At 49.2% G+C, this 14,907-nt stretch overlaps 2 protein-coding genes across 2 annotated transcripts in view; one reads left to right on the forward strand and one right to left on the reverse strand.

Moving 5' to 3' along the window:
- The window catches only part of USH2A (usherin), a 119,764-nt gene extending 118,031 nt beyond the window's left edge, over positions 1–1,733 (forward strand). The window contains exons 72-73 of the mRNA XM_078595944.1: positions 347–637; positions 731–1,733. Of these exons, the coding sequence (XP_078452070.1) occupies positions 347–637; positions 731–817 (378 nt within the window). The 3' untranslated portion in view covers positions 818–1,733. The remainder of the gene's footprint in view (positions 1–346; positions 638–730) is intronic.
- A 1,615-nt stretch (positions 1,734–3,348) lies between these two features.
- LOC144719765 (serine/threonine-protein phosphatase PP1-beta catalytic subunit) lies at positions 3,349–8,833 on the reverse strand. Its single transcript, XM_078595946.1, has 8 exons — positions 8,702–8,833; positions 7,410–7,541; positions 6,131–6,361; positions 5,646–5,750; positions 5,422–5,493; positions 5,130–5,281; positions 4,869–5,003; positions 3,349–4,759 (listed from the first exon to the last, which is right to left on the reverse strand). The coding sequence occupies exons 1-8, from the start codon at positions 8,790–8,792 to the stop codon at positions 4,652–4,654; spliced, it is 1,026 nt and encodes a 341-aa protein (XP_078452072.1). The 5' UTR covers positions 8,793–8,833; the 3' UTR covers positions 3,349–4,651.
- Positions 8,834–14,907: the final 6,074 nt, after the last annotated feature.

Genomic DNA, 14,907 nt, shown 5'->3' on the forward strand with positions numbered 1-14,907 from the left:
GATGAAGCAATGGGCAGGCTCTTCAATCCCACCAGCCGCCCGTCTCTGTCCTCCAGTACACACCACAATTCATCGGTTGTCTGGCCAGCATGGTTGCAGGCCAAATATACCCTCGAGAGGGGCTCCATAGACTGGTAGAGCCACTTCTGCTGCCATTGGCATGAGTAAACAATTGCAGGCCTCCTCAACCTGTATGTCATGGGGATTATTTGACCATACTTCACCACGCTGGTCAGTCAGGGTTGTTCAATTGAATCCTGCCAATTTTATTCCCACTCCCCCCGCTGAAAATGTGCCAAATCGCACACCCCGGTGCTGAGTCGGATCTCGTGGGGGTTTCCGGCAGGGCCTGCCGGACACGCGCATCTCAAGCCCTAGCTCGCACAAGCGCGGCAGGGCCGCGCGACGGCACAGCGTCTCGGTGATTCACGTGCCCCCGCGCGGGACGCCGCTGAGCCCACCCACTCCGCCACCGCCACCGGCTGCACCGCCGCTGTGTCGCGCGTGCTCCCACGACTCGCTGCACCACGGCGCCAGCCGGCTCGTCGAGACGGCCGAGGCGACGTCCCTGCTGGAGGAGCCGCTCTGGGACGCGCTGATGCGGCCCCGAGTCCGGGACAGCGGCATGATGAGCACCGTAAGCACGTGCTGCTGCAGCCACGTTGGCTCTCAGGTCGTGTGCCGGTACCACCTCGGGAGCCCACTGTTCGATGTGTCTGTGCCGCCACAGTTTGGGGATGACGAGGAACTCCTGGAGTCCATGAAGGCGTTCACCATCTGCAAGGAGCACACGGTCTTCACCGACACTCACCTGTAACCCAAGACACGTGTATCCGCGACGCAAGGAGTTTCACCGCAAGCCGCTGCGTTAACGCCAACGTGACGGAGCGGTCCGCGAGTGTTCGCTCATTCATGCGCTGCTGGCCTTTGTGTTCACGCATTGCCGTGGCATTTCATCAATACGCATTTAAATTTCAGCAACACAGGGAAAGGTTAATACGTTTCGATTATCTCACTACCCCTTGGTATTTTAAATTAATGGAAAGCAAGATTTAGCGTGGAGTCTTTATAGTAAATTTCAGAAACCACGATTAATTATTCGTGTACCTTGTCAACTCTGCCAAAGTTTACCAGTGTCAAAATGCCAACAAGAAAGTTTTTTTACTTTTAATGATAAAATTGCCAACTTGCAGACACAATCAGCACACAGCCAGTGGGCGTGCTCACGAGGACGCGTGTTTGTCAACGAGTTAACATGGACAGGGAAATATTCGTGAAGCTGCTGCACGTTGCGATGTTTTGTGTGCAGCAGTGATTGAGCACCCACAAGTCGGCGGAGATGCGTTAATAGCTTTAGTAGGTTGTGTAAGGTTATTCGATTTGTTACGCGGATGGTCCCGTTTCGCCAGTTTCCTGGCTATTTTACAAGGGAGATCCGTGGTGCGTGAGCCGAGCAGCAATGACAAAACAAAGACAACAAGACATCAATATTGCAGAGAACAAGTACATGTTTCTTAAGGTGTATTGCTCAACTAAGGCAAGACGTGGTTTATATTTCTGTAGTGGGATACCTAACGTGTAATGTAATGGGTAGCGGAAAAAATCCTGAATGCTTTCTGAATGTTTTTTTTGCTTATCGATGCAGGGAGGTTCCTTTCTGTTACTGGTAGGAACCACCTGGTTCCACCAGCCCACAGGGGATTATTGTGTCCGTCCGTCCGTCGTGCATCCAAAAATGGGAGGGGTGGGGCTGGGTGGAGAGGGGAGGGTGGGTAGGGGCTGGGTGGGGTGGGGAGGGGCTGGGGTGGGGGGTGGGAGGGGTGGGGCTGGGTGGGGAGGGGCTGGTCACCCCGTGGTGCCCTTATAAAACTCAACGTTTAACCTACTAACGCCGGCTTGTGCCGCCCTCATAGTCGGCCATATTTGCGGAATACATCACGCCGCCGTTGACCCTGGCCATTGACCGAGCAACCCAACGTTCCTACCAGCTCCCTAAACAGGAATGTGTTTTATCGTCCACTCGTGTTGCCTAAGCTTCAATGCCTTTTTCTACAAATTGAAAATGGGTTTGATTTTTTTTACCACAGCAAAAAAAGGATGGAAAATTACTTTGTATTTCATAGCATTGTGCGTGGTGTCCGTGATAAAATACCATCGTAAAAGTTTACTGAAAACGTATCGAAATGTAAACACTTGTAAATGTCTTGTTGTTTTCTCAGTGCAGTACTTGCTTAGGGTAGCACACTGGTAATCGTTGTTGTTTGTCGTCGTAGCGGTGCTGGTTATTGCGAGGAAATCCACGGACTATTCAGTCCTCTGTGAAGTGAGACCCGGGTTCGTGTGCACCACTTGCCGACTTGATCCGATGGGTCACCAGCAAGCGGCGATGTTTCCCAACCCCAAGCCACCCAGCGGTAACAAACGAACACTGCAGGGCAAGGCAGGCCGCTTTCAATAACAGCAATAAGCCGTGCTCTTGCGCAATATTTGCAATCATCTGGGTGGCAATAGGCCTGACGAAATTAATGTCACATGGAAGTGGGTCTGTGCAACCACAGTTGTATATATATATTTTTTTCAGGCAGAACAGTGGGTGAAGACAGTGGCGTAGCTATCGAGGGTGCAGATGCTGCAAGTGCACCAGTGACGAGGCTACGAATTAAGAGGTAATTGGGCAGGAGAGCCTATTTCTTTTCTGGCACCAGTGCTCCTGCCAACCATACTACTTGCCACTGGGTACAAAATCTAGGTCTGGTTTAACAAGCTGTTTGCATTACTGTGTCCCAGGCAGGTGCTGGCAGCTGCAGTGCACACACAAATTTGCCGATGGTGTTTTGTTATTGTGTGGCCCAATGGGAAAGTCTGTAACCATACACCCTCCATTGGCAGTTCTTTAGATCAGTTAGGTCAGCTGTGCTTCATTATAAGTATGTTCATTAAACTTCAAAGACATCCTGGTAGGCCTAGACGTAATAATTGTAAAAAATGTTACTGGTTGTGGTATTACATCTGTGAAGCTCTTATTCGTAGTGCCAAAACTTGTTTGTTATAAAGGCCACGGTGACGGCCTTGGCAAATCCGTTTTCTGCTGCAATGGTGGAACAAGGTACATTCGTCGGTGAAGTTTTCATCCTCCTCCACTTCTGCGATTTTCATTTTTGGTTTTAATGTACCGGATTGGTACTGCCATTTGTCTCCTGAAAGTGCTGTTTTTTATATTTCAGTTTTCGATATAACATTCCTTCATAATGCGCATAAAAATGGAGAAAACAGCGATAGCCTTTGGCTGATTCATGAAGGAAATTCATACGAGAAAAATGCCATGTTGCAAAAAATATATTCAAGAGATTTTACCTTAAATATTTTATTTACCATTACAACACGGGAAAACAGGTCACTACAGTATTTACAACTGCAACATGAAAACAATGGGAGTGTATAAACTAAGTGCACAATGCGACAAGGATACACATTATTATTATTAAGCACAGCAAATTATTATACCCATCAAACACAAATGGAATCGTGACATTTATGTGGAATGGGACTCTGTTGAGGGTGCGTTATTAATCTTTTATTACACCATACCACAGTTTACTGGTTTAAGGATCACTAATGGATAATGGAATGTCGAGAGCTGTGTAATACATATGGAAAAGCATACAACTGAATAACATACTTTGTGCAAGAAATACGACAATCTGAAAAAGTCTATTATTTTTTTACTAATGTACAACCACACCCCCCTTGCTTGTTTCATGCATATCCTCTTTCAATTTCTTGTGGTAAGATTTTCAAATAAAATCTTATATTTGTTGACAGACTCGAGGAATCCACTACTCGTATGAACTGGCCTATTCTGTTGGAGCTGTGTTGACACTACACAATGAAGCCTTCGCGTTCCTCCTCCACAAGCAGCGAAGCCCAACTGTGAGGCACCGTAATGCAGGTGGTATACGTGAGCCACTCGATGATTAGAATGCACCTCCTCTGCTCAACTTCAACACCGAAGGGAAAGAAATGCACGAAGCATATCCGACATTGCAGTAGTGCAGCACCAATACCCACATGGTTGTTTGTCCAGTTAACCTTTTTTATACCCTTAAATTTGAACTTCATGGACTCAAAGATAGAAAATTTAGCGCTGAAAATTTAACATTGCACAAAACTGCATAGTTTTAAGGAAAAACAAGAGTAGCCTCTGAAAATGTATTGTTGAACAAAAGGTATTCAACAATCATTACCTGCAGAGTAGCTTTAAAATGTAATGGAGCTTAACATGTTCAGAGTGAAAACCAAACATTACAATCGATACTTAAAAAGGGGAGTACAACCTCTTTTCAAGCACGTGAGCAAGATTGAAAATAAGACTGACTTGCCAAATGAAAGCAATCATAAAAGTACTAAAGCATATAACATAGATAACAAAAGGAACAATTAAATAATTGTAAGCATCATCGAGCAAAAGCGATTTGGAATGTGGAATTAATGACACTGCATGCAGGCTTCTGTTCAGGGTCAGTGTTTTCAGCAAACATGCTTTAGCTTCTATGCTACTTTAAGCGACATTCGCCCCAGCGTGCAGCCCATCCTGCTCGACACTTTTGCTCAATGACGCAGGGTGTAACTCAGCCCAGCGGCCTCCTCTGCCTTATCGCTTCTTTGGTAAGGGAACGGCAGCCTTGGGTGGGGTGACAGGACGTCCCGAGTTCATACCCCCATACTGGTACTTTGCTTTTTTCTCAGAAGGTTTAAGGATCTGAAAGAAAACATTGAAATTGCGATTTAGCGAGCCTTCATTTATCACACGAATTGAAATAGTGAGTAGAAAACTGCCGGTGCACAGCGTGGCATTAACAGTTACAGACCTGGAAGGAGCACATGAGTGTTTCGTCCACGCTCATCATGCCACCAGCGTTATCAAATTCCCCACAGTAGTTGGGGGCGGAGAACAAGGTGACAAGCTGTCGTTTGGCAAAAAATTCATATCCATCCTCGACAACCTGCAAAAAAGAGTGAATGCATACAAGCAGATGTTTATAAAATTGTGTAACGTGAGGCTACATAACTAAGGTGGTTTAGTTTGGGGAGCTACAGGATGCGCAACCTGTGCCACTGGTCGCGCTCACCTGATGGGCACGGCAGATGAGATCCAGGTCGTGACGGTTCAGGAATTTGCTGACCACATCGCCCCCAAACGTAAAGGAGACACCGCGATCATTTTCCCCCCAGCCCTGCACGTCCTTGTCGGGATCCGACCACAGCAAATCACACAGCAGGCCTGCGTCGCCAAAGAGAGATCACAAGACGCTGAGCCCACATGCTTCACCCATAATATAGCTTGTAATGCTGCAATGTAATTAGCCAAAACACTGGAAACCACACAAAGAAAGCATTCAGTCTTGATGAAAAATCTCTCACCAGTGTCTGGTACGTCTGTGGGTCTCATGATTCGGCGAATCTGTTCCATGGACTGTAGGTCAGGAGACAACCCTGCCATCAAACACAATGCACAGAATTACAGAATTTCACAGCATCGCAACATAACATAATAAATCTGGGTTTCACACTTATTAACCTAAACTTGAACAATTATGTTGTGCATTTCATATTTAGAGGAAGTGGTTAAAAACAAAGGAACTCACCTCCATGACAGCAAAATATTTTTTCATCAACAATTGCTGCAATCGGCAGGCAGTTGAAGCAGTCCGTAAAGGTCTTCCACAATTTAATATTGAAGCGCCGCTTACCTAGAAAAATAAAACAGTTTTGGTTGTGTGAAATTGGCCATCGGGGAATATGCTTCCTCAATAAGTATCAAATATCGTGCTTTAAGTTCTCCGCTGTTAAATAAAGTAGTCCATGAAATTTAACAACTTTGAAACTTTATCAAAAACCTACACATTATCTAAGTGCGTGCCGAATTCCTTACATTCGTTTTGCATCTCCCAAATTTGAGCAGCATGAAACGTACGTTAACGTTCCGTGATGAACGATCATGAATGCCAACTACTGGGCACTCGCACTGCTAGTGCGGTCTTCAGGGTTGAGCATTTCTCCTCTCACGCTTCCGTCACATAATACTGCAGGCATCTTCACACAAGATGAGATAACGAGTAGCTGGACTCACACTCATCGTAGAAGCCGTAGATGCGGTTGATGCTGGCGCACTCGTGGTTGCCACGCAGCAAGAAGAAGTTTTCTGGGTACTTGATCTTGTAGGCGAGCAGCAGGCAGATTGTCTCCAGGGACTGCTTGCCACGGTCGACGTAGTCGCCCAGGAACAGGTAGTTGGCTTCGGGGGGGAACCCTCCATACTCAAAGAGCCGCAGCAGGTCCGTGTACTGCCCATGGATATCACCTATGCAACAGAGGTGCATATAACATTACTAAAAAAAAATCACCCAGTTGTAACGTGACAAATTATGATTAAGTCAAAAGTGTAATTTATTGATATAGTAACCAAAGTCCAAGTCAAGCATGCAGTGTTATAGCAAGGGCTCAGTTTCAACCAGGAATGTCAAGGACAGTGACCTAGAAAAGAATTCATCCACTAAAACGTTCGCTCTGGTTTGGCTAGAAATCATGTGTCTACTGCGGTAAACCAACAACCTGGAAAATGTTCAGTGAGAAATTAAGCCCTGGTTATAGCCTCTGGCAAAACAGCACGGTACTTTAAATTTTAATACACTGTCAATCAACGGGGTATAATTTATTTTTAACTGCACTGCACAGATGAAACTGTAAGCTATGACCATGTATGGTCTTAACGCTCTTAATACACTGGTCCGATTCACGCTTTCTCAATGTCATCTCTGACGCATCCTTGTGGTATTCATTGCCACAACAACTTTGTCATGATTAATCTTCTGAGTTCAGAAGTCTATGTAAAGTTTTAAACAATGTCTAAGTGAATGTTTTTCCTGTAGATTTACTTCTGACCTAAGTAGGGCATTACAGAAAAGCAATGGAATGTAACAGCTTAAATGGGTTAACCCATTTAAGCTTACTTTAATACTATTTTATGAAAACTTAGATTTTTTTTTATTACATTGCTGTGTACCAATAGGTATGTGCAAATCCTAGTCTCTCAAGATATGTACAATCAATGTCACCAAGATGTGGGTACACATCAAATTTGACACTTAGAAATGTGTCACATGATAACAGGCATATGTAATATATCGTGTTGGGAAGTTGTTCCATCTCTACGTATTACTCAATTGTATTTTCACATTTATCTTTTAATATTGGTCGAAAGTTATTTTTTTACTCTTGTCATACTTCAATGACCACCAACTTGCAACACCACTCCTGGGCCGAGCATAGCACTAAATTAAGTCGTTCACCAGAACATGCCGATTCCCGGCACGTGAACGTGGAGTGGTGTATGTGCTCTCGGGACACACCGCAGATCTTGAGCGGCGCCTCGAGCTCGAGCAGGATGGGCTGGCTCAGGAAGATTTCGCGCGACTTGACGCACAGGCCACGCACTTCGGCCTCCGTCATCTGCACGGTCTTCCCAGGGCGGCATCCTCGCACTGTAACACACCACCGCCACGCCTTTACGTCAACCAAACGAACACAATCTCCACCGCCCATACATTGCGCAATAACCACACTACATCCCACACAAATTGTGTGGGATGTAGTGTGGTTATTGTGTGACACAATAACCACACTACACCACGGCACAACACACGATGAGCACAACACCACCACCTTGACATTAACCACACTACACAATAACCACACTATATCCCGCACAATAGCCACACTACATCCCACACAATAACCAAACTACACCACGGCACAACACACGATGAGCACAACACCACCACCTTGTCATTACCCACACTACACAACCGCCACCGTCTATACATTGCACAATAACCACACATCCCACACAATAACCACACTACACCACGGGACAACACACGATGAGCACAACACCACCACCTTGATATTACCCACACTACACAACCGCCACCGTCTATACATTGCACAATAACCACATTACAACATGGCACATCACACACAATAACCACACACAACCTTTACATTAACTACGAACCACCACCACCATTCCACACACGGCACAATAGCCACTTCACGGCACAATAACACACGCGATACACAATACCAACAACCTACACACCACACATCTAGTGTGCTACAACATACCATCCCCAATGCATGAACCACAGTAGCCCAAACACAAGCCAGACACGATACACTAACCGACACGCGCACAATAACCACTAAACACAACAGGAACCCCACCACAGCGCTATCATTCACTCGCATTAACTGCACTATCTCCACACCACATTCAGCACCCACTCTTCACTGCAGTCAACTTTGGAGGGAGGAAACTAAGGGCAAGACTCGGCGGGGGGTGGGTGGAGAAGGGCAAAGATGGGAGAGGGGCAGGGCAGGCGGGGGGCAGCGAAGGGAATCGCGCGGCGGAGAGGGAGGCCGCGCGCGGGCAGGGCGATTCAGGCGAGGCCGAGGAGTCGCGAGCCGAGGAAGAAGTGCAAGGCCCAAGCCGACGTGAGCAACGGGGGTTGCGAGCAGGAAGGTTTCGAGGATGTCGCTCAGTGACGGCGGAGCGACGCTGGGTGGTAGTGGGGGTGGTAGTGGGGGGGGGGGGGGGGTCCCGCCGCGGTGCGAGTGTCGGCCCGGCGGTCGCGGCCCGCACCCTCGAGAAGGCGCGCGATGATTCCGTCCACATTCACGTCCCCGTCCGCCATTTCCGCGGGGAGGCGCGGTCTCGTCACGTGACGCAGCATGCGCACGTGACTCGTGGGGAAGGGGGGGGCGTGTGGAGGGGGGTGCGTGGGAGGGGTGTGGGAGAGGGTGGGAAAGCGAGGGAGGGGGCTGGGGGCGAGGGAAGGGGGTGGGAGGGGGTAAGAAAAGGAAGGGGTGGGAGGGGGGGAAAGGGGTGGGAGGGGGGGGGCGAGGGAGGGGGGTGGGAGGTGGGAGCGAGGGAGGGGGGAGCGAGGGAGGGGGGAGCGAGGGAGGGGGAAGCGAGGGAGGGGGGGCGAGGGAGGGGGGGCGAGGGAGGGGGGGCGAGGGAGGGGGTGGCGAGGGAGGGGGGGCGAGGGAGGGGGTGAGGCGAGGGAGGGAGGGGGAGGCGAGGGAGGGAGGGGGAGGCGAGGGAGGGAGGGGGAGGCGAGGGAGGGAGGGGGGAGGGAGGGGAGGGAGGGGGGGGGAGGGGAGGGAGGGGGGGGGAGGGGAGGGAGGGAGGGGGGGGGAGGGGAGGGAGGGGGGGGGAGGCGAGGGAGGGGGGGGAGGCGAGGGAGGGGGGGGAGGCGAGGGAGGCGGGGGAGGCGAGGGAGGGAGGGGGGGGGGAGGCGAGGGAGGGGGGGGAGGCGAGGGAGGGAGGGGGAGGCGAGGGAGGGGGGGGAGGCGAGGGAGGGGGAGGCGAGGGGGAAAGGGGGGAAGGACGAGGGAGGGGGGGTGGCGAGGGAGGGGGAGGCGAGGGAGGGGGGGAGGCGAGGGAGGGGGCGGCGAGGGAGGGGGCGGCGAGGGAGGGGGGAGCGAGGGAGGGGGAAGCGAGGGAGGGGGAAGCGAGGGAGGGGGAAGCGAGGGAGGGGGGGCGAGGGAGGGGGTGGCGAGGGAGGGGGAGGCGAGGGAGGGGGTGAGGCGACGGAGGGGGAGGCGAGGGAGGGAGGGGGAGGCGAGGGAGGGGGGGGAGGCGAGGGAGGGGGAGGCGAGGGGGAAAGGGGGGAAGGACGAGGGAGGGGGAGGAGGCGAGGGAGGGGGAGGCGAGGGAGGGGGAGGCGAGGGGGAAAGGGGGGAAGGACGAGGGAGGGGGAGGAGGCGAGGGAGGGGGTGGCGAGGGAGGGGGAGGCGAGGGGGGGGGAGGCGAGGGAGGGGGCGGCGAGGGAGGGGGGGAGGCGAGGGAGGGGGAGGCGAGGGGGGAGGGGGGAAGGACGAGGGAGGGGGTGAGGAAGCGAGGGAGGGGGAAGGGACGAGGGAGGGTGTCCACCCAGGCTCGCGAGACAATTTCACATTTTACCGATAATTAAAGGTTATTGGGTGAAATCGAGTAAATATATAAATGTGTCGTTAAACCCGCCACCACCCGACACAGCCAATTGTGAAGTCTGTCACGTTAACAACAAAGCATGCCAATTGTTTACGAGCACAGCACTCCGTTGTGTTGTTGTTGGATAGTAAACACTACTCTGGCTGTCCGCCTGATGATGGTGGTTGTAATGGCTGGCGAAACGTCGTGCTCGAATTGTAAATGTTGTGGGTTTACTTGCCAACACACCGGTGCGCTGAACTAGCAACGAATTGGCACGTTCTGTTTACGTGACAAACCTTACTAATTGGCTGTGCCGGGTGGTGGCGGGTTTAATGACACATTTATATTTCAGCAAGAGAACAAAAACAATTATTATGGATAATATTGATCGCGAAAGCTCACGTGTTAAACTCAGTGCCGGATTAAGCTAGTGCTGGGCCTCTAGCATCTGTTATAAACGGGGCCCTAAATAAAAAAAAAACACATAAATATTAAAACACAAATTTTTTACTTGCATAGTAAAGTAATTGTATTCTTTCATTTGCTATACAGCCAGATAATACGACAAATCGCTAACCTTAAACATCCAGTCGTTCATAAAAGTTGAAGGCGGTATAGTACTTTAGTAATAGAGCAAGTGCAGAATCACTGAAGCGGAATTGATAGCTTGAAAGCATTTAGCGCTGGGCCCTTGAAAGTGCGGGGCCCGTAGCATATGTAGCTACTGTTGCTAATCATTTTATTTGCCACTGGTTAAACTGACATTTTAGCGATTCGGGGGGAGGGGGGGAATTAAAAGTCGTGTAAACTCCGGGTTTGATTCCTGTTCGGTTTTTACGGAACCCGACATGGACCAACGTGAAATATGTTTGCAACGAAAGAGCAATCGACGTAGCCCTGACCTGCCTCGAGAGCGGTGGGGTCGCAAACCTACGGCTCCATGGGAACCCAGTTTACCATGGAAGCCCAGTTTACCATGGAAGTACAATTTACCATAGGAGCCCAATTTACCATGGGAGTCAAGTGTACCTTGGAAGTCCAGTTTACAATGGGAACCCAGTTTACCATGGAAGCCCAGTTTACCATGGAAGTACAGTTTACCATGGAAGTACAGTTTACCATAGGAGCCCAATTTACCATGGGAGTCAAGTGTACCTTGGAAGTCCAGTTTACAATGGGAACCCAGTTTACCATGGAAGCCCAGTTTACCATAGGAGCCCATTTTACCATGGAAGTCCAGTTTGCCATGGAAGTCCAGTTTACCATGGGGGTCCAGTTTACCATGGAAGCCCAGTTTACCATGGGAGTCCAGTTTACCATGGAAGGCCAGTTTACCATGGGAACCCAGTTTACCATGGAGGCCCAGTTTACCATGGGAGTCAAGTTTACCATGGAAGCCCAGTTTACCATTGAAGTCCAGTTTACCATGGGAGTCAAGTTTACCATGGAAGCCCAGTTTACCATTGAAGCCCAGTTTACCATGGGAGTCAAGTTTACCATGGAATTCCAGTTTACCATTGAAGTCCAGTTTACCATGGAGGTCCAGTTTACCATGGAAGTCCAGTTTACCATGGAAGCCCAGTTTACCATGGAAGTCCAGTTTACCATGGAAGTTCAGTTTACCATGGGAGTCCAGTTTACCATGGAATTCCAGATTACCGTAGGAGCCCAGTTTACCATGGAATTCCAGTTTACCATGGAGGTCCAGTTTACCATTGGAGGCCAGTTTACCATGGAAGCCCAGTTTACCATGGAAGTCCAGTTGACCAACCTCCGGCTCTGGTGCCCCATGTGGCTCTTTTCACCGGCAGAGCCAGTGGGGAGTGGGGTGGCACGCCCCCCCCCCCCCCCCCCAATGATCCGATCGAAATTGGTAATAAATCTACATTTTTTTAGACCCCCACTGCCACTGTGTAGCATAATATTATTTGCCAGGGACTCTATGAGACGATAGGACAATAGTCTGAGTCCATAATTGGTTAATAAGTAACGGCAAAGCGGTTAGAAGTGACTTACAGAATTGTGCGCAGTTTGCGTCTACAGTCGACGAGCGCGATGCAGATCAGACAGCGCGGTTCGAATTCGACCTTCGATCGATGGCTGCGCCATCGCCGCACACGCGTCGAATAAAAAGCAAAGGGACAAGTCCTTACTTACTAACAACTCCTCTATCATTTTTCATTGCTGGAGGGGTTGCCCCCCCCCCCACCTGAAAATCCTGGCTCCGCGATTGGCTCTTTTAGGACTTCCAGATTTGAAGCTTTCGTGACTGCAAGGATTCATATTCTTAGGTTTTTTTCGGTAAAGTCACGTAGGTAAAAAATTCAAATTAATTAAAGTAAAAAAATCACGACGTTTCGGAGGCAACACAAGCTTCCGTCTTCAGGTGGAACCGTCACAGCACGATAGCTGTATCAAGCGTTATTTATGAATGGCCGTCTCGCATTCCCATGTAGTGCGGCTCTTGAAATATTGATATCTTTTTTTTCATCGAATTTTACTAAAATGGCACTTCTTGTTGAGTTGGTTGCCGCTGCCTGAGGCTTCAGAGTAGTTCCTGTGAGGCGGTGACTGCAGAACGGCGTGTCCAGCAGGGGTCGCACCGTTCACTGCGCCTGAGTAGCGCAGTCGCCGTTGTTTTGGGGCCCAGGTAAAATGTCCTCGGTCGAACATCGGCCAAATTCAATCCAATGTGTCGATGCATTCTTGTACTTAAAATGAGTCCTGACTTGACCTTGTACGGCCAAAGTGAGTCAAAGTAAATTCTGTGACGGATTGTCACTGACCGAAAAAAATAAGCAGATTATGCAGATGCTTACTCTTTGGTTCTTACGGTAAAGTTACGTAGGTAAAAACATAAAAAACATTTTTTTGAAATAATCAAATTAAATCACGACGTTTCGGAAGCGACACAAGCTTCCGTCATCAGGTGGGACAACCACAGTAAGAAACAACAAATTCTGTGGTGACGTTATTTTTTTGCCCACTACAGTAATTGTTTGTTTCTTACTGTGGTTGCCCCACCTGATGACGGAAGCTTGTGTTGCTTCCGAAACGTCGTGATTTAATTTGATTATTTTTATTTTTATTCTTATTTTTTATTTTTTCACCCACGTGATTTTACCGAAAGAACCAAAGAGTATGTTATCCCAGCAGTCACGAAAACTTCAAATCTAGTTTATGCAGATGCTTTTCAAACATTGTTTGATGTTGTTCACGTCAAGTGCCCTTTGGATTGACAGACAGCCCACGAGGGCTGACTTCAAATCGCAATCATTTCCACAAGAGGAAGACGTGGTGTCGGATTCTCCCTTTAAGTGGCACAACGCATCAGGTGCGCGCGCAAGGGAGTGAGTGCCGTGGACACGGCTAACGCAGCGGGCTCCGTGGGTTCTGTACCTCCTCGGCCAAGGCTCGTGACTTTGGGGGAATCCCTGCTGCACGAGCAACGCTTGTTTTCATCTCAGCCAGGCGGCGGTGGTGGCTATGGGGCCGTCCATAAATGACGTCACGCGAATTTGGACGATTTTTGACCCCCCCCCCCTTGTCACACGGCGTCACAAAAAGTCAGACCCCCCCCCTTCAAATATGACGTCACAAAGCTCTGCCCCCCGCCAAGAAAAATAAAAATGCTTCGAATCGCTTTAAACTATTGTCACTGTAGTGCGTAATTAATGTGGCGCTGCACTCTGATGTTGTCGGAGAAAACATTTATTAAAAAGTCTATTTAATTAAGTAGAACGTGTTGTCTATATTTATTTAAAGTTGCGCATTTTGATGTGACGTCACATTTCTCAACCCCCCCCCCTCGTCACACATCGTCACAAATGTCTGAACCCCCCCCCCACCCTAGGTGCGTGACGTCATTTATGGACGGCCCCTATGCACGTTTTGGTGTTCAGTTTGTTATCCTTCCCTCGCAACCTCCGATTAGCACCGTTGAGCACGTACGGTGCGAAAGAAGTTCAACATAATCTAGCGATGTGGAGGCGAGGGTTTGTGGATCAAACAAATGTCGTGGCATAACCCTGGCTCACCACCAGAATGCGGTACAGCAAAATTATCGACTCCACCTGTTTCGTTTTTTGTAGGATAGAATGTCCCCCCCCCCCCCCGGCACGCGTTGTATTTTTCTGGGTGCTCTGGTTTACTCCGACATGTAAACGCTCATTAATTTTGCCGATAACACCTTCATATATTGACGATTGCAGAACTTGGGCAACTTTTGGCGCCGGCTCACCACGTGACCGCCGTCTTCCCGCGTGTCTGTAGTTGTTACTCGCGTATCGGAATAGTTATCTCTGTTCGAGAGTGAGCAACTGCTGTACGCGTTACAAGTTTATTTTGTTATTAATCAGCCTCTCCTGCATTGTCAAACGTGAGACGTCCTCTACAGCAGTGCTTCCCAAAATTGTATAAACCCACGCACCACTGTCAACCATTTCATCAAAGTTTTGAGCACCACCATGCACCAATGTCACATAGTATGACGTCCGCAACCAATTACAGAAATCAGTATGTGTGTCTCTGTGTCTCTCCCCCATGTGTTCCTCTCTCTCTCTGTGTGTGTCTCTCCCCCATGGTGTGCCTCTCTCTCTCTGTGTGTCTCTCTCTCTGTGTGTTTGTCTCTCTCCGTGTCTGTGTTGTCTCTCTGTTTATGTGTGTCTCTCTGTGTGTCTCTCCCCCATGTGTGTCTCTCTCTCTCTGTGTGTGTCTCTCTCTCTGTGTCTCTCTCTCTCGTATGCGTCTCTCTCCGTGTCTGTGTTGTCTCTCTGTATATGTGTGTCTCTCCGAGCTTGCATTTATTCACACCTGATGACGGTTGCTTGTGTTGCAATCGAAACGTCGTATTCTATTATTTATTTGATTTT

Source organism: Lampetra planeri, chromosome 7 (genome assembly GCF_965212315.1).
Source record: "Lampetra planeri chromosome 7, kcLamPlan1.2.h2, whole genome shotgun sequence".
NCBI classification, from domain to species: domain Eukaryota; kingdom Metazoa; phylum Chordata; class Hyperoartia; order Petromyzontiformes; family Petromyzontidae; genus Lampetra; species Lampetra planeri.